This window comes from Sus scrofa, chromosome 10 (genome assembly GCF_000003025.6).
Source record: "Sus scrofa isolate TJ Tabasco breed Duroc chromosome 10, Sscrofa11.1, whole genome shotgun sequence".
Classification (NCBI taxonomy): domain Eukaryota; kingdom Metazoa; phylum Chordata; class Mammalia; order Artiodactyla; family Suidae; genus Sus; species Sus scrofa.
The window spans coordinates 46531482-46551677 of NC_010452.4; the positions used below are offsets into that span (position 1 = coordinate 46531482).

General features: G+C 46.8%; 1 protein-coding gene across 2 annotated transcripts in view; it reads left to right on the forward strand.

Moving 5' to 3' along the window:
• Positions 1-20196, forward strand: part of FAM171A1 (family with sequence similarity 171 member A1) — a 151313-nt gene that overhangs the window by 81701 nt on the left and 49416 nt on the right. For both annotated transcript variants that reach the window (XM_003130736.6, XM_021064835.1), the window contains 2 exons: positions 6811-7038; positions 16851-16943. In XM_003130736.6, coding sequence (XP_003130784.4) covers positions 6811-7038; positions 16851-16943 — 321 coding nt within the window. The remainder of the gene's footprint in view (positions 1-6810; positions 7039-16850; positions 16944-20196) is intronic.

Genomic DNA, 20196 nt, shown 5'->3' on the forward strand with positions numbered 1-20196 from the left:
CACCATCACCACTGACTGCCCCATCATCAGTGTGCAGTAGAAGCCAACTGAGCTAGAGAGAGAGCAGTGTCAGCCTGTGCAGTTTTGGGGACCCAGATGAGGGGCCTCCAACCCAGTTTGGGAAGGAGATGGTGAGTCAAATAAACTAACTAGGGAGTTCCCGCTGTGGTGCAGCAGACTCAGCAGAGTCTCTGCAGCCCCAGGACACAGACAGGTTCAATCCCAGACCCAGCACAGTGGGTTACCGCAGCTGCAGTGTAGGTCACAACTGTGGCTCATATCTTATCCATAGCCCAGGAACCCCTTATGCTGCAGGGTGGCCAAAAATAAATAAATAAATAAATAAATAAATAAATAAATAAATAAATAAATAAACTAACCAGGATTTTTTTAATAATGATTTCTATTTTTTCCCATTATAGCTGGTTTACAGTGTTCTGTCAATTTTCTACTGCACAGCAAGGTGACCCAGTCACACACACATGGATACATTCCTTTTCCTCACATTGTCATGCTCCATCATAAGTGACTAGACGTAGTTCCCAGTGCTATACAGCAGGGTCTCATTGCTTACCCATTCCAAAGGCAATAGTTTGCATCTATTAACCCCACATTCCCAGTCCAGCCCACTCCCTCCCCCTCCCCCTTGGCAACCACAAGTCTGTTCTCCAAGTCTATGAGTTTCTTTTCTGTGGAAAGGTTCATTTGTGCCGTATATTAGATTCCAAACCAGGATTTTTAAATAAACCTTAATTAGGACTTTTAAATCATGGACACAAATTAACAACATGAAAGCAAAGTTGGAGAAAGGCATTTCCTGCAAGGATGAGAGGTAGCAGCAAAGGAAAACAGGAGAAGTAGGAACCGTGTCTGGGGCCCCAGGTCTGTGGGGAGCAGGAGGGGCCAGGTTGTGGAGGCCCTTGGAAGCCTTGAGGTGGATTCTGCAGGTCTGGAGTGGGCAGATTTTTCTTTCAAGGGCCCTAAAAACTTTGCAGGCCTTTGGTCTCTGCCAAAACATCTAAACTCCATCACTGAAATGCAGAAAGAGCCTCAGACAATATGTAAATGCCTGGACAGGGTTGTGTTCCAGTACAACTTTATTTACACACACACATTTGAATTCCAGGTCATTTTCATGTGACCTGAACTATTAATCTTTTGACTGTTTTTCCCTGATCATTTAAAAGTATAAAAACCATTCTTAGCTCTTAGACCACGCGAAGCAGGCAGCTGGCCACATCTGGCCCTGGACCCCAATTGGTGGGTGCGCTGACGGGTTTGAAGGGGGACAGGAAGGAGTCGGATCAGTATTTCAGGTGGCTCCCTCTAGCTTCAGTGAGATTTCAGGGGTCAGGACCTGAAGACCGTGGCAGTTCTGTGAAGGGGCCAAACAGCAGTCTGGGTGATAGATGTCCAGGGTCTGAAATAGGCAGTGTTAACAAGGATGGAAAAGAAAGGTCCGTTTAAGACCTATGGTCTAGAATCAGAATCAGCAGAACTTTGATGGATGTTCGGGGTAAAGAGTAAAAGAATAATATCCCAGCCTCAGTATAGAAATCAGTTGCCTCAGCTCATCAGGTCTGTAAACTCTCACTGACCAACAGACACATAGTGCATCTTTTTTTTTTTTTTAATTGAAGTATGGTTGATTTATAGTGTGGTGTTTCCGGGTATAACAAAGTGATTCCCATTCTTTTCCATTATGGTATATATATATAATTTTTCATGTTTTTTTCCATTATGGTATATTACTGGATATTGAATATGGTTTCCTGTGCTATACAGAGGGCCTTGTTGTTTATCTCTTTTATGCAGAGTAGTTTGTATCTGCTAATCCCGAATTCCTAACTTACTCCTCTCCCCAACCTTCCCTTTTGGTAACTGTAAGTTTGTTTTTCAGTCTGTGAGTCTGTTCCTGTTTTGTAAATAAGTTCATTTGTATCATATATTAGATTTTGCATGTACTTAATATAATGTGGTATTTGTCTTTCTCTTTCTGACTTCACTTAGTATGAGAATCTCTAGTTGTATCCACATTGCCACGGATGGCATTATTTCATTCTTTTTTATGGCTGAGTAGTATTCCATTGCATATGTACATCTTCTTTATCAATTCTTCTGTTGATGGACACTAAGGTTGTTTCCATGTCTTGGCTATTGTCAATAGTGCTGCTATGAATATAGTGGTGCACGTATCTTTTTGAATCGGAGTTTTGTCTGGATAGATGCCCAGGAGTGCATCTTAATCCAAATTCAGCTGTGAGGCCACTTAAAGGATCTTCTTTTATTTTTTTCCATTTTGGCCACACCCTCGGCATGTGGAAGTTCCTGGGCCAAGGATCAGATTCAAGCCACAGCCTTGACTTATGCTATAGCTCCAGCAATGCTGGATCCTTAACCCACGTACTACAGTGGGAACGCCTATAGGGTATTCCTTTTATCTGCAAGATGAGATAAATAGTAAATAGTGCCCCCACCTCGTCGTATAATCACTCCCTTGGTTGTCATTTAGTGGGAATGATTTTGTTTGCTATTGAATGGATAATCTAATTCTAAGTGTTACTCTATAAAACTACCCCAATGGGGCATTTCTATAACTTCTACTCAGTTTTGCTGTGAACCTAAAACTGCTCTAAAAAACAAAGTCTGTTTTTTAAAAAATGGACTAGATCTAGTAGTTCTAGATATAGAACTACTGAGCAAGAGTCCATGCTGTGGTGTCATATGAATAAAGCAAAAGGCAAATGTTTTTAAAGGGTGATACCCCCCTGGTCTGTGATAATTACTTAACCATAGTGATATTTTTTTGACATCCTATCATACCAAAAGAAGTCGCCCTGAGTAATCTCTTTCAAGGTATTCAATCACAGAGCTTGAACTAGGCTTCCTGTAATAGAAGAAATTCAGGTGGGAGGATCTAGGATATTGACTCCAGAAGAACGCCTTCTATCTCTTGTTTATTCACAAACCCTTTAGCTTTTTCCAGATCACAGCTGCTTTCACCTTCTCAGCAAACAGTGAAGTGAAAAAAGCAGGAACCTTGTAATCCTGGTTGTTGTGAAATGTTGCATTCCTGTAAGAGGCCATGAATCATCAACACAACACTACAGGAGCCACCTTCCCACCTGCCCTGTTCCACAGGATTTCTGCTCTATGAGAATTAATGAAAGCTGAGTTCCTTTATGTTCTAACTTCCCATACCACCTGGGTACAAGAAAGACCCAGTTCAAAAAAGAAAACATGTGTATAGGGAGTTCCCGTTGTGGTTCAGCAGGTTAAGAACCCAAGTAGTATCCATGACGATATGGGTTTGATCCCTACCCCTGCTCAGTGGGTTAAGGAGCCACCAGCATTGCCACAAGCTGTGGCATAGGTCGAAGCTGCAGCTCAGGTTCCATGTTGCTGTGGCTGTGGTTCCCTAGGCTGGTTAGGCTGGCAGCTGCAGCTCCAATTTGACCCCTAGCCTGGGAACGTCCATTTGCTTCAAGTGCAGCTGTGAAAAGAAAAAGAAAGAAAAAAGATAACACATGTGTGTTTATACATACAGCAAATAGCATGAAGATAATACTAATTAGGAGTTCCCATAGTCACACAGTAGGTTAAGAATGTGACTGCAGCAGCTCAGGTTGCTGCAGAGGTGCAGGTTCCATCCCCAGCCCTGTGCAGTGAGTTAAAGGGTCTGACGTTGTTGCTGTGCAGCTGGGCTTGGATTCAATCCCTGGCCCAAGAACTTCCATATGTGGTCATAAAAGAAAAAAAAGTTAAAAAAATTTTTTAAAGATATATTAATTTTAAAAAAGGATAACACTGATAAGATTGGAGGGCAAGTATGTTTCGTAATGTCATATCCTTGATTTTCTTGATGTGGATTTTATCCCTCTTGTAGCAGTAGTTTTCTCCTCCCGTAGTGTGAAGTAGCCAGACTCAGTTTCTATAGCACTTTTTTTTTTTCCTACAAGGTTTTGAGAGATTTATTTGGTGCAGACCTTACAGAGTACCTGGGTCTAGGATTCTCTAGCTGTTCTTTATGGTCATCTGGTCAGTGTTTTAAGTCAGTGATATGGACCCGAGCCCTTGGACCCTTTAATCTATAGAAATTGAGATGAGGGATTCTGGCAAGGCTTTATTGGGGAGGCTGCAGTAGGAGAGAGCAAGAACAAGTAACAGGTGCCTGAGCTTGCTCCCCGAGGAGGGCAGGCTGGTTCCTTAAATGAGGTAATAGCAGGTGGCAGGTATGGAGGTTGGGCCAGAGGGGTGGCATGGGGGGGGTCCGTCCACCCCCTTGGGGGTGCTGCTTGCAGGGATCATGAGCAGCCTGCTGCTTTTGCTCCCCCATTTCAGAAGTGTCCCTTGGTTTGTAGCCATTTTGTATCTAATTGTTCATAACTTCCCCCAGCTGCCAGTGAGTGCAATTATTTTTAGTCCCTTATAGTTTCTTTGCACTCTTTTGCTCAAGGTGCAGGCACTCTGGTCAAAGGTCCCAGGTCCCAGCCTTTCTCATCAGCATGTGAAAAGAATGGGTGAGAAAATGATGGACTGACTGAAATTTGCAGCATTAAGAAGGTTGCTTTAGCATCATAAGATCACTAGCACGTCACCAGGTGGAAGTTCTTGAACCAAAAGAAATGCTTCTCAGTGTGGTTGCTCCAGTTGAGGAAGAGCTTGGGGTATCAAGCTCTACTGTGTGTCTTGCCTTTCTCCCCTCCGACTCTCCCCTGTGCCCTGTGATGGACACTGTGGGCAAATGCTTGCAAGCATAGTGGTTGGACTAATGTAATGGCACTGGCATGTGTTTGTACTTATTCTGAGATGTATGTCGGTACCATCCTCAGTTTATGGATGAGGAGACCAGGACCTGGAGAGCATAAGTCATGTCTACGGCCACATGGCTAGAACTTGGTGGAGCTGAGGGTCAAACCCAGAGTGTGAATTGCATAGAACCCTAGAGTTGCATGCTTGGCCGTTCCCATGGGCCAACCTCTTCCCCTCACTCTGGGGCTGCCTCCCAGCCAGCCTGGACCCAGCCTCCTTGATGGTTCTCCATGCTGGCCTGATGGAGCCAGACTCCAGTGGTTCTGTAAACATGAGCCTCTCTGCTCACCTGGTAATTGTTTGCTGTTCTTCGTTCCACCTCCATCTCCCAAGTAGGGCTTTCAGATCAGAGGCAGCTCACAGCGTGTGGCAAGTAGTTCCTATAAGTGGCAAGTGGACTTAGGTCACTGGCATTGTTTACTCCCTTCATACCTAAGCAAAAGGGGTTTATTGGGCCGTAGGCACTGATCATTCTGGAATATATATGGAATCAGCATCCTTTAATTGATGTCCACCATGGTCCATCACCATCTCTTGCCAGGTTATTACAGAAGTCTTGTAACTAAATGCTCAGTCTCCAATCTTGCCAGTCTTGGAGTCCTTTACCCACAGCCATGTGTTTCTATTCATAAATTTGATTTCCGCTCCTCTGCGTAAGATCTTTGTGACTTCCCACTGCCTTTAGGATAAAGAACCATCCTTGGAGTTCCCATTGTGGCTCACCGAGTTAAGGACCTGAGTGGTATCCAATCCCTGGTCTTGATCAGTGGGTTAAGGATCCAATGTTGCTTTAAGTGGCCGCGTAGGTCACAGATGCAGCTCAGATCCCACATTGCTGTGGCTGTGGTATAGGCCTGCTGCTGTAGCTCCAATTCAACCCTTAGCCTGGGAAATTCCATATGCCTTGGGTGTGGCCCTAAAAAAAAAAGAACCGTCCTTTTAGGTCGTTTATAAAACCACAACTGATGTGGCCCCTGCCGGCCCCTCAAGCTTTGTCTTTCCCTGGACTTCATACCCCTCACTCCTCACCCAGCCTTCAGAGCCTATTTCCATTTCTTCAGAAAGCATGGCTTTCTCTTGCCTCTGAGCCTTTGCACATGCTGTTCCCCAAGTACCTCCCACTCACTTTCCTTCACCACTGTAGCTGTGCACAGTTGCTCATGATTCTAGGCGCAGAGTAACTGCTCAATAAACAGCTCTTGCATGAGTAAATGAGAATTATCCCTTCTGTTTTTAATTTTTAATATTAGTTTGGAGCTGTCCATTTCCCATATTTGTTATCTGGATTTGCAGATGTTAGTAATTCCACTTCAGTCATCTTTTCAAATGTTTACTTTTTATTTTTTTTCCTTCCAACCTTCCCTCCTCTCACTCTTCGGATCCTCTCTTTTAAAGATTTTTTTTTTGATTGCACCCACACCATGCAGAAGTTCCCGGGGCAGGGATTGAACCCATGTCATGGCAGTGACAATGCTGGATCCTTAAGGGGCTGAGCCACGAGGGAACTCCTTAAAGATATTTCTGGCTACTTTTCAGTCACGTCTTCACGATTACCGGCACACCGACCCCAAGCTGTGTATACACATCCGTGTTCACCCAGACTGTTGAGGAGTTTTCTGCAAATCGTAGCACCTGCAGGGTTCTTCTGTTAGCAGCCTGAATCTTGCTTGGGCTGGGTTTGCCAGCAATGCTGGGAAGGATAAAAGAGTACTGTGTTGATTGCACAGTGACTTAAAGGGGTGGAATTTTCGGTGAGTTATTTGTTGGTGTGAGCTGGGAGGAGCCGGCAGGAAAGCAGTTTGTTATGGGCAGGGGTTTGAAGGATGCTGTGTAAAGAAGGACCCCTAAAACATTCCTGGTTAAAATGCATTATATTTCGGATGTAGATCTAGATTTTCTTAGCCTATCCCACTTTCGACTTCCCATCGCAGGTAGAATCGCGGGTTTAAGTTGCCCAGTTAATAGCCACTGTCCTTTGTTGCTTTGTCCTTCTTCCAGAGGTCACCTTGAAGGTTCACATCAGTGACGCCAGCACCCATCAGCCCATCCCGGAAGCCCTCATTGAGATTTTCACCAACCAGGTCTCCATCGCCACTGGTACCTCGGGGACGGATGGCGTCGCCTTCATCAAATTCCAGTATAAGCTGGGCAGTCAGCTGATGGTCACCGCCACGAAGCACGCCTACGTGCCAAACTCTGCCCCATGGAAGCCCATCCGGTTACCTGGTAAGGTGGTCTTAACCTTTCTCTAAAATGGGGCTCACAGTCAGGCAAGGGATGGAGTCAGACCCAGCAATGATTTTGTAAGTGTTACGTACAAGTCAGACAGTCAAGAAAATGCTGGTTCATTCTCCACATTACTTTCTGGGGACCCTTATGTGCAGGAAAGATGGGATCCCGGTATGAAGCTGGATGGGGACACTACGTTGCTAGACACACAATGGAACCAAAGCCTTTTCTGTTCATTTCCCCAGCCTTCTGGTTCTGTACTTCTTTTTTTCTTTTTAGGGCCATGCCTGCGGCATTCGGAAGTGCGCAGGCTAGGGGTTGAATTGGAGCTGCAGCTGCCAGCTGACACCACAGCCACAGCAACACTGGATGCGAGCCACATCTGTGACCTGTGCCACAGCTTTTGGCATCACCAGATCCTTAACCCACTGCACGAGGCCAGGTAGCGAACCCGAATCATCATAGACACTATGTCGGGTTTTTAACCCACTGAACCCCAGTGGGAACTCCCCATTCTGTACTAGCTGATGGGACTAGGGCAGGAGTCTGGAGTGGGGTTCCTTGACTGGCTTGAGGAGCCCGAAAGCAGTCTGGCCAAAAGGTGGGGAATGATGGCAAGACCATCTAGCGGGTAAGAAGGTGGGAAAGAGAAAGACAGTTTCACTATCAGTCCCCAACTTCTTACCCGCTAAACTCCAACACTCTCGTGTGTTCCCTCCACTCTCAACACTACGTCACTTCTGGCACCTCTGGTCTCCAAACATTTGGGACTTTATCCGCAGATCCAGCAAGGTGTCGATTCTGTGACACCAGCTGGGTACTTAGGAGAGCACCAATTTATCGCTAAGGCTATTAAAGGACCAGCCACAAGGAAGAGATGCGTGGTGCAAGGTATGTGGGAAGGGGCGTGGCGATTCCATGCTCTCCAGGTGCGCCACCCCCTTCCCCCCACCCCCGCCCAGCAACTCTGGTGTTCCCCAACTAAGAGGTTCACCGAACCCCACCCTTTTGAGTTAAATCACTATCCATTAGTGACAGATTCATCTTCCAGCCCCGTTCTCCTCGCTGGTCAGGGGGTGAGACTGAAAATTCTAACCCACTAATCACTCAGTTGGTTCCCCTGGTAACAAGCCCACATCCTTAGATTATCTAGGGCTTTCTAAAAATCTCTTTATCACCTTAAACTCCCATTGAAAGAGGCTTGTTATGAATAACAAAAGAGACCTTTAAATGCCCTTATCACTTAGGAAAGAGTTCTAGAAACTCTGAGCCAGGAATGAGACCGAGACCAAATAAATGTTTCTTATTCTAAATTACAGTCTCACCGTCCCATTCACTACTGCAGAATACTCCATCTGCCACAAGGATGGTGCCAGACAGGGGTTCAGCGGGGGATGGGGTAGGTGGGAGCAGCAGCCGGTGCCCCTCCCGTCTCCTCACTCCAGGCTCCATCTGGTACCTGGACCAGTTATCTGCCACCACCACTGCTGTCATGGTAGTGGGTGTGGGCTTTGGAAACCAAAAGACCTGGGTTCTACCTCCCAATCTCTGCTCCAGCCCCTGTAGTTTTGATGCTAGTCTCTGCAAAATCAAGCAGAGGCCACCTTGTAGAGCGGTTCTGAGTAAAAGCAGCTGGTGGGGGTGCACCTGCATGCAGTGCCTATAGCAAGTAGGTGCTTGGCACACATATGGCCCTGAGCACAGTGCCTGGAATACCAGCACCAGTGCTCATCTCAGTGCCACTGGACATGCCATCAGGGTTCCTGCTGCTTCTGGGGACAGGTGGAAGCTGAATGTGGCTGTACCCATCTTATCCAGCCCCAACATCTACCTCATCCACAAAATTCTCTTTAGTTCCATTTATACTTAGTGAGTAGCTGCTCTATACCAGGCACTGCCCTGGCCACTGAGAATACAGGTCTGCAGACTCAGAACTTGCCCCTCAGGAGTTTACCGTTTAGTTATGAAGTCAGCCACAAAATCCCATCGCTCTCGATTTAGCTCTGCTAGATTTCTGTGCCTACATACGTAGCGGGTGCTGGGGAGGGACGGTTAACCAGCCTTGGTGAGCAAATGAAGGAAGGCTTCCTGGAGAAGCTGAGAGGGGAGCGGAGTCTCAAAGATGAATAGATGCTGGCATCCAAAGGTGCTTATAAAAACATACAGATTCCAGGACCCATCCATTCTACTGAGCGCATTGACCCAGGAAGCTGCTTTTTAACAAGCCGCTCCTACCCCCTCCACCCACCCCCAAATATTTATGGATAAAAGTATTCATTAAAGTTTGAGACCACTACTTATTGTCTTAATTATAGTTGATTTACAGTGTTGTACCCATTTCCACTCAACAGCACAGTGATCCAGTCATACACATATACACATTCCCTTCCTCATGTCATCTTCCATCATGTTCCATTCCAAGAGACGGGATCTACTTCCCTGTGCTGTACAATAGAAGCTCATTGCTTATCCATTCTAAATGCAGTAGTTTGCATCTACCAACCCCAAACTCCCAGTCCACCCCACTCCCGTCCCCCTCCCCCTTGGCAACCACAAGTCTGTTCTCCATGTCTGTGAGTCTGTCTCTGTTCTGTAGACAGGTTCATTTGTGCCATATATTAGATTTCACATAGAAGTGACATCATATGGTATTTATTTGTCTTTCTCTTTCTGACTTCACTTAGTAGAGAATTTCTAGTTGCATCTATGTTGCTGCAAATGGTACTGTTTCATTCTTTTTTATGGCTGAGTAGTATTCCATTGTGTATATGTACCACATCTTCTTTATCCATTCATCTGTTGATGGACATTTAGGTTGCTTCCATGTCTTGGCTATTGTGAATAGTGCTCTTCGGGGTACATGTATCTTTTTGAATTGTAGTTTTGCCCAGATAGATGCCCAGGAGTGGGATTGCTGGATCCTATGGTAGTTCTGTATTCAGGTTTCTGAGGAACCTCCATGCTCTTCTCCATAGTGGTTGTATAACAACCACTACTTTGAGAGCAGTGGATTTAAATAGCTACAACTGAGGAAATCCTTGAGGAAATTTTTAGAGGAAAGGAGATAAATCTAAGAAATATTTAGCAGGCAAAATCCAGAAAGCCTTGGAGAAAGAGAGGAAGAGATGTAAGGGAAAGGACAGTTAGAATATAAGTTGAATCTGGGGTTTCTGGCTCCTGATAAGATAATAGATGGGCGATGGGCTTGGGAGACCTGCCACCCTGTGGTTCCCTAAAGTTGAGTGGACTCATGCCCTGGGCTGACAAAAAGCCCCCTTCCTCCCTCCTGAGTGCACCCACTCCTCAGGCTTGGTGCTCAGGCAGAGGGGAGGGAATGAGTGCTGGGGTTGGTGACAGATTTAGCATAAGGCTGGATTTGAGATGCTTCTGCAACATCAAGTGTGTTCAGCTTTTAGTTTGAAAAGAGTTGGGGACTTAAGAGGTTTGGAGGTATAGGGGTGCAGTCTGGGGTCATCCGCAGCATTGAGGGGAGACTCAAAGCTGTGATCTCACCCAGAGGGTGGAGGTGAGGGAGGCTGGAACAGAACCCCAAGACAGCTGACAGGTTGGGAACAGTGATCCTTGTTAGGCTATAGCTCAAGAAAATGTTTGACCTCCACCATTGTTCACGCTGAGCGATCACTGGAAACAACCCAGGGCAAGTTGAAAGGGTACCTGGCCACCAAACCCCACCTTTGCTGGGGAGGCAGCAGCACAACACAGCTTTGATCTTCACCATCACAGGAGTGATGCCCTACAAAACCACCACAAACACTGAATTCGTGAATCCTGAGGCACTGCTCCCAGGGGAAATGCAGAGCTGGTTCCCAAGAGCCTCTGATCACATTTTCATCAACCGATCTGCACACTTCTTTGATTTATGTATGTTTCTGCGTCAACATACCCAACTCAGTATATACTGCTGGTTAATTAACATAGACCTCACAGCCAATAGCACTGTAACTCATGCCTGAACGAAGCTCATCTAACATGGGTTTCCTTCAAAAGGCTCGACCCAGCCTCCTGTGCACTTAAGAGCACTGGTCGGCCCTAAAGCTCAGCACTCCAGGGGTGTTTAAAACAGCAAAATTCACCGCCAAAAAGCACAAGGATGCACAGACTTTGGCACTAAGCACATCACGTACAGTCTGAGCATTGAAACAAGAACCTCAGCTGGGAAGGTATCATCAATCTGAGACTCCGATTTTTGGCCCCCATATTCATCTGCACAGAGAGCATCACCAGTATCTGTCATCACCAGGTGACAAATAAACTTTAGCAGGTAGGCACACTTGCAAATACTAGATGCAAATGGAGATGGCCTCTGCAGTGGTTTTGACTTTGTTAATATGATCATTTGTAAAGAAGCAGCCATTTTTACGTATCCTTTTTTTTTTTTTTCTTTTTATAGCCACACCCGCAGCATATATAAGTTCCCCAGCCAGGGATTGAATCCAGGCTGCAGCTGTGGCAATGCCTGATCCTTAACCCACTGCACCACAGCAGGAACCCCCATACCTTGTTTTTTTAAGACATAATATTATCACACACATAATAGACTATGGTATAACATAATCTTAACTTTTATGTGCACTGGACAACCAGAATTTTTTGTTTGTTTGTTTGTTTGTTTGTTTTTTGTCTTTTGTCTTTACAGGGCCGCTCCCATGGCATATGGAGGTTCCCAGGCTAGGGGTCTAATCAGAGCTGTTCTGCCGACCTACACCAGAGCCACAGTAACATGGGATCTGAGCCATGTCTGCAACCCCCACCACAGTTCACAGCAACCCGGATCCTTAACCCACTGAGCGAGGCCAGGGATCAAACCCACAACCTCATGGTTCCTAGTCATTTTCGTTTCCACTACGCCATGAGGGGAACTCCCCAACCAGAATGTTGATGTAATGCGTTATCGCTGTATTCGGTCCATTCAGGTGGTCTGGAACCAAACCCACAACATCTAGTCTGTCTGTGTATATATTTGTCAATTACATTATACATCGGCATAGGGGCCTTTGACGTTCTCAGGATAAAGTTTAGACTGAACAGAACGCCTGGCTCTCCTCCCCAGCCGCCTCTCCCTCACGTATCTCATGGTCTGGTCACCCTGGGCAGCTGGTTATTCTCTGAGTTAATGTGACGCTTTACCTGCTCTGTGCTGGCCTACTCTATCATTCCTTTGCTGTTCTCTCTGCGAGCTTGTCTTCTGTCCTGTAATGCCCAGCCTGGCTCTATTCTGCTCTAAGAAGTCCTCGTGCTTCTCCCAGGCAGAGTTAGAGCTTTCTCTTTCCTTTTCAAAGCTCAAGACCTCAGCATCTTCACGCTGAAGGGTCAGTGCCACCTGCCCACCGGTCTCAGGGCCTCTCTGCCACCCCCCCCCCGCCCCCCGCCAACCAGGGTGCTTGGTCCCTTTGAGTTCTGCAGTCCTTTCCCTCCCACCCAGGTCTGTGCAGGTGCCTCTGACACCTCCCATTGCAGCCAGTAAAAGAAGCCATTTTCGGAGTTCCTGTTGTGGCTCAGTGGTTAACGAATCCAACTAGGAACCATGAGGTTACGGGTTCGATCCCTGGCCTTGCTCAATAGGTTAAGGATCCAGCGTTGCCGTGAGCTGTGGTATATACGTCGCAGACGCGGCTCGGATCCCGCGTTGCTGTGGCTGTGGCGTAGGCTGGTGGCTACAGCTCTGATTAGACCTCTAGCCTGGGAACCTCCATATGCCGTGGGAGCAGCCCTAGAAAAGGGAAAGAAAAAAAAAAAAAAAGAAGAAGTCGTTTTCTCTCCCTTACGAAGCAGCGTTTGAGCGACGGTCTGCTAGAACAGAGCCTTATGCCTGTGTGTACCTACCAAAGGTAGGTTAGAAACCTTTCTCCAACGATCACACTCATCTCAGGAGACCAATCACAGGTGATTCCAGCTTAGAGTCCCCCAGTCAATCAGCACAGAGGTTTTCAGGACTCAGCAAATGCCTGCAGGGTCTGTGTGACCTCTTGGAGGGAATAGGCCGTCCAGACACCTGTGCTTGGAGAGGCAGGGAGCACAAACCAGAGGTGAGTTCTGGGGTTTTTTTAAGGCTGCACCTGCAGCATATGGAAGTTCCCAGGCTAGTGGTCAAATCAGAGCTGCAGCTTCCACCCTACACCACGGCCACAGCAACGTGGGATCCCAGCCATGTCTACGACCTACACCACAGCTCACGGCAACACCAGATCCTTAACCAACGGAGCGAGTCCAGGGATGGGACCCGCATCCTCATGGATGCTAGTCGAGTTTGTTGCTGCTGAGCCACAACCGGAACTCCCAGGAGGGTTGTATTTTCCTGTGAAATGTTATGCAGGATTTCCCCAGGTTAGGGGTCCTTTCTGCACATGATCTGATCCTCCCTCCTCCAACTTGGTGTAGAGTTTCTCTTCCAACTCTAAGTCCCCCAAATGAATTCCTTTTTTCTTTCTTGTTTCTCTCTTTCTTTTTTGTATTTGAGATATAATTCATATGTATCATAAATTGCGGAGTTCCCGTTGTGGCTCAGCAGCTTAAGAACCCAAGATAGTGTCTGTAAAGATGCAGGTTCCATCCCTGGCCTGGCTCAGTGGGTTAAGGATCCAGCATTGCCGCATCCCTAAAAAGAAAAAATAAAAAAATAAAAATAGATTCCACCCTTTTCAAGTATAATTCACAAGATCATACAACCAGCACAACTCTCTACTTCCAGAATATTTTTTTTCACCTCCAAAAAAAAAAACCAACTCACACCCATTGGGATTGACTTGCTATTTCCCACTCCCCCAGCCCCTGGCAACCACTCATCTTTCCGTCTCGATGGATTTGCCTCTTCCAGACTTTGCACATAAGGGACTCCTCCAGTATGTTGGCCTTTTGTGTCCAGCATCTTTGACTCAACATGTTTTCAAGGTCCATCCATGTGGTACCATGGATCAGTCCTTTGTTCTTTTTTATGGATAAACAACATTCCATTGCGTGGATAGACCACACTTGGTTGATCTGTCCATCAGCTGATGAATATTGAGCTGGTTCCACTTTCTCTGATGACTGATGCTTCTTTGAATATTCATGGACAGGTTTTGGCAGGAACACACATTCTCAGTTCTCTTGGGTATATACCTGGGAGTGGAACTGCTGAGCTGCGGGGGTAGCTCTGTGTTTAATATTTGGGGGAACTGCCAGATCTTTTCCCGGCACCGAGGTGCCTCCCTCTCTGCGTGGTGGTACTTGCCATGTTCTGTTTGTCATACAACTATCGGTCGTGTGTCCTGGTCTCCTTCCAATGTGGAGCCCTTGAGGGCACCGACTGCCCCCAATATCAGTCTCTTCCGCACATCTAGCTCTGGGCCTTGTGTATAGTGGCAGGTAGTAAATGGATTGTGTAGAGAGAGGGATCATGTCCAAGGCCAGCCCCTCACTTGTCCCCTCTGGCTCTTTTCAGAGCCAACTGTACATGTAATTGATGCTCGTAGCCCTTGATATTTCTGGTTCTAGTATTTTCCCAGCAAGTCACTGCACCTCTTGAGGCCTCACTTGCCTCCTCTTTGAGCTCAGAGACTTAGACTGGATGGAGTCCAAGAGGCCTTTGAATTTGAGTCCATGCGCATAGCAGTTGAGGTCAGACGCCAGAGTTCAAATCCTGGCTCCAGTATACCAGCTGCCCAATCTTAGGCAAATTAATCCCTTATCTGTAAACCTGTTTCTTACCCATCAGGTGGGCATGGTAATCATACCTCTTTCATTGAGCTGTTTGGAGAATTAAATAAATTACCCAAATTAGAGCCCCTAGAATACCGTCTGACGTGTCTGTGATGGTTCAGTAATGTCAGTGATTATTAACACTGTATTATATTATAATACGTGTATAATACACTATAATACATTGATTTGGTGTTTTTCTTAAATTCATGTTGTACTCACAAACATATAGCCTTTGCAAATTGTTTAATTGGAAGTCCAGGTATTTAAACAAAAATTTTATTTTATTTTATTGACCATCTCCTAAGCATGAGGAAGTTTCCTGGTCAGGGGTTGAACCCTCGCCACAGCAGCAACCCGAGCCACTGTAGTGACAGTGCCAGATCCTTAACCCACAAGGGAACTTGCGCAAGAATTTTAATATAGCACAAGTTCTTTCAGCTTATTAGTTCCCAGAACAGGGAGGAAATTTTTAAGTTTTTTTTTTTTTTCTTCTTTTTATGGTTTCATCTGTGGGATTTGGAAGTTCCCAGGCTAGGGGTGGAATTGGAGCTGCATCTGCCAGGCTACACTACAGCCACAGAAATGCTAGATCCGAGCCTTGTCTTTGACCTACACCACAGCTCTCGGCAACACCAGATCCTTAACCCACTGAGCGAGGCCAGGGATCAAACCTGCATCTTCAGGTTCGTTACCACCAAGCCACAATGGAAATTCTTTTAAGTCTTTGTTAATGTTAATATCCAATGTTTTGGAGTTTCCGCTGTGGCTCAGCAGGTTAAGAACCCAATATAGTGTCCATGGGGATGCGGGTTTGATCCCTGGCCTCGCTCACTGGGTTAAAGATCTGGCATTGCCGCAAGCTGCGGCTTGGGTGGAGGATGTAGCTTGGATCCCGTGTTGCCATGGCTGTGGCGTGGGCCAGCAGCTGCAGCTCTGATTCAACCCCTGGCCTAGGAACTTCCATATGCCATGAGTGTGGCCCTAAAAAGGAAAAAAAAAATTGTACAAGGGCAGAAAATATGGAAAAAAAAATCCAATGTTTTACATACACATAGGGACTTTTAATAAGTTCCTAATGGGAAGAGATTCAACGCTTTGCCGAAAACTTCTACAACATACATAGTTGAGAGTCATAGGATGAGCAGTTGTTCTGAGAGGCTGCAGGACCCTGCTGGCATTTTGAAAGCCTTTTGCTAAATCATACCCAAAGGAAAAGTCGTTTTCTTTCTCTCTACTCACAGCGCTCTGACATCTAATGAGCCCTGGTTTTTCTCAAACCAGCGAGTTCTCTGACTCTCTGGACACCAACTGGGTATCCTACAGTTCAGCTCAGTTCAGACATTAACTATGCAGAGTTAGGTCAAAGCCACAGGTGAAGGGCTCTGTCCCACAAGAGCACTCCCCACCTTAAGACACAGGTGCCAGGTTGCCCCCCGTCCTTCTGACCCACCCGCTCTAAATCAGGGGTTCCCACCATCACCTCCCTGGCTTCACAATGGCTCACAGAACTCAGGAAGACAATTCCTTACGTCCTCTGGTTTATAAAGGATGCAGATGAACAGCCGTGTAAAGAGGTACGACAGGGTGGGGTCCAGAGGGGCCTGAGCGTGGGAGCTTCTGTCTCCATGGAGTTGGGGTGAACCACGCTGCCAGCACATCAGTGGTCACCAGCTTCAAGTTCCCCAGAGCCTTTGGGACGTCCACGGCCGCTTCGTCAGTCACAGTGGGCGTGAGCCAGGATTAGCCTAACTCTCCACCCCACTGCCCTCCGCAGAGGATGGGAGGTGGGGCTGGAAGTTCCACGAGCCTCATCACGACAGGATCTTTTGCGTGACCAGCCCCGATCCAGGAGCCCACCCAGGGTCTCCTCATCAGAGCGGAAGACCCTCTGCTCACTCAGGAAACTGCAAGGGACCTAGAAGCTCTATCCCAAGAGCCAGGGGCAGAGACCAAATATGTATTTAGTATTATGTCACACTGCTCAAAATCAGTGTGGTGGATTGATGAGAAATCAGAGAAGCCCAGGACTGCAGAGCACTTGGAGAGTTGGAGTGGGCATTTTGATGTAAATGTCAGCCTTCCCTCAGAGCCGTCTTTGTTTTCTGCAGTATTTTCTTCGCTGAGCCTCGGCCTGCTTCCAGAACGCTCTGCTACTCTGATGGTGTATGAAGATGTTGTGCAAATTGTCTCAGGATTCCAAGGTATGTTTGCTATTTAAAAAGAGAAGCAAAGGTATCTTTGGGGCCACGTATGCGAGTCTTAACAAAGGGAGTTCCCCTGGTGGCTCCGTGGGTTAAGAACCCAACATAGTATCCACGAGAATACGGGTTGGATCCCTGGCCTTGCTCAGTGGGTTAAGGATCCGGCGTTGCCGTGAGCTATGGTGTAAGTTACAGACACGGCTCGGATCCCTCATTGCGGTAGCTGTGGCGCAGGCCGGCAGCTGCAGCTCTGATTCAGTCCCTAGTCTGGGAACCTCCATGTGCCGAAAGCGTGGCCCTAAAAAGAAAATTACCTTTTGAGGGATGACTGCTGTCCAGTAGTGGTGACCGTGAATGTTTGTGTCCACAGCTGGACATAATAATGTCTGTTGCCCCTACAAGTGTACCACACTTTGGCATTTTGGTGCAACTGTCTGTTGGCTGTGGCCTTGTTTATTGGCCCAGCCTTTAAGTGTGTGAAAGGAAAGAAGAGACTCCCCGCTCTGTTCAGACCACATCTCTCTCTTCTCCGAAGGCGAGACTGTTTATTGTGGGGTCAGAGTCCAGCCCCACCTGGGCCTCACTGACCAGGGGTCATTCTTCAATGGTTCATAAGCATTTGACAGTATAGACTTTGCATTTTGCAAGACAAACTGGTCCTGGAGCCCCGTTGCACAGCAGTGTAAATATATGTCATGCTAGCGCACTGTGCACTTAAAACTGCTTAAGATGGTCAATTTAGTGTTAAGTGTTTTTTACTAAAAAAAGAATCTAGGAGTTCCTGTTGTGGCTTAGCAAGGTAGGAACTCAACAGTGTCTGTGAGGATGCAGGTTCGATCCCTGGCCTTGCTCAGTGAGTGGGTTAAGGATCCAGTGTTGCCACAAGCTGCAGTGTAGGTCATGGGTGCAGCTCTCGTCCGGTGTTGCTGTGGCCGTGGTGTTGGCCTGCAGCTGCAGCTCTGATTTGACCCCTAGCCCAGGAACCTCCATATGCTGCAGGTGTGGCCATAAAAAGAAAAAAAGAGAAATTCTTCCCTGACCAAAAAAAAAAAAAAAAAAAAAAAAAAAAAACAGAATAAAAAGGTTCCTAGGCGTTCGAGTGGGGCCTTTTCCTGTCTCTCATCCCTTTGTTTTTAGCCCATCTCGCCTGCAGTGGAGGGTATAAATGTGACCCCCCTCCTCTGCCTTGTCTTACAGGGAAGCTGGTACACGGGGTTTGTGGAACTCACCCTTTGGTTGGGGTTGGGGTTGGAATTGGGAATAAGGCTTGTGTCAAACCTGGTTTTGTACTGAGATGCCCACTTTCTTCCATCTAAATCATGGGCCTGAGAATGACATATCCTGGCTTTTCAGGTTTCATCAGATTAGTTTTTCTGTTTATTTCATTCCTTTTTTTTTCCCCCTCCCTGTGGCATGTGGAGTTCCCGGGGCCAGGGATCAGAATCGAGCCCATTTGCGATCTGCGCCACTGTTGTGGCAACACCAGGTCCTTTAATCCACTGTGCCGGGCTGGGGATCAAACCTGCGTCCTGGCACTGCAGAGACACCACCAATCCCATTGCCACAGTGGGAACTCCTATTCCTTTATCTTAATACCCCTTTACATTAATCATTCTCTCCCAACTACATCCATGTGCCATTTGCAAATGAGGTGCTCTCATTTATTCCCTTTTTTTTTTTAATCGAGTCTCTGTGGGAGCAGCTTGCAGCCTTAAAAGAAAACAGATAGAAATGTCTGGGAGCATGTGTGACTCGAGTTTGGGAGCGAAAGCAGGAACAGAGACGGATTTTTATGTCATCTGCACAGTGAAAGCACTAAGTTACTACCTTTTTTTTCCCCTAAGAGAGAGCAGAGCTGGTCCCGAGCCCTCATCGTCCTTTTAGATTAAAACCACACCGAGGCCTAAGCCCGCTGGCCTGGGTACATCCGAGTACAATTCGAGTTCTCTCGAATTAGCTTTGCTATGGATGTGTCTCAAATAAAAGGTGATAGTACCCCCCATCTTATTGATATATAACTGACATTTATCTTTAATGGTTATGTCAACCTTCCCTCCAAGTCTAATTAACATCCATCACCTCACAGCGGTTTCTTGTGAAACCGCTACTCTACTCTCTACTCTCTTGACGTTCCTTTTTGATGCAGTGGGTTAAGGATCCAGTATTGTCACTGCCAAGGCCTGGGTCACTGCTGTGGTGCAGGTTTGAACCCTGGCCCAAACTTCTACAGGCCACAGGCACTGCCAAAAAAAAAAAAAGAAAGAAAAATCTACTCTCTTAGCAACTGTCAAGTATACAATAGAGTTTTACTAACTCTAGTCATCATGCTGCTGGAGGTTACATCCCCAGAACTTAGTCGTCTTATACCTGCAAGTCTGTGCCTTTGACCACTTGCTTTTACCTATTCCCCACCCACCCGCCTCTGACAACCACCAGTCTGTCCTATTTCTGTGAGTTGTTTCTATGAGTTGTTGTTGTTGTTACTGTTTAGGTTCCATTTATAGGTAGGGTCATACAGTTTCTATCTTTCTCTGTCTGATTTATTTCACTTGTCATAATGCCTTCCAGATCTATCCATGTCATCGCAAGTGGAAGGACTTCCTTTTTGTGGCTGAATAATATTCCATTGCATGCATATATGCGTATATACACACATATGCACACACCCATTTCCGGTAGCCATTCATCCATCAGCAGACCTTTAGGTTCTTCCCATGTCTTGGCTTTTGTATAATGCTGCCATCTTTGCTGGAATAATTAACCTCTGACCCTGGCTGACCTCAGCCGCTCACAGCCACGCTGGAACATGTGGCTAGCGGAAGCCTCACAGATGGCTGCATATCTAGTCCATGACCACAGATCTCAGGGTGGGCATCAGCCCTGCAGCACTGAGGCCACTTCCCAGTTCCTTGCTTTCTGATTCTCCAAGATGCCTATTGCATTCTCCCCTCACTCCTGCATCGCTCTTTTCTCCCACTCTGTCGTGGGCAAGTGTTCAAGCTCGGGCATCTCCAAAAACTGCTTCCATGACCATCCTCCACTCTAGACCCCCTGTTTCTCTGCTGTCCTTTTGGAAGGATTTTGCTCCCTCCACCTCTGCTTTCTCCCCTGTCGTTGCCCCTTCAACACACTCTGGTCTAGTTTCCTTCCTCATCACTTTGTCAGAGTCTCTTCCAGCCCCTTGACAGCCAAACCTGAGGACACTGCTCTCTTCCTCTCCCTGGACATCTGCACAGCATTCAACCCAGACACT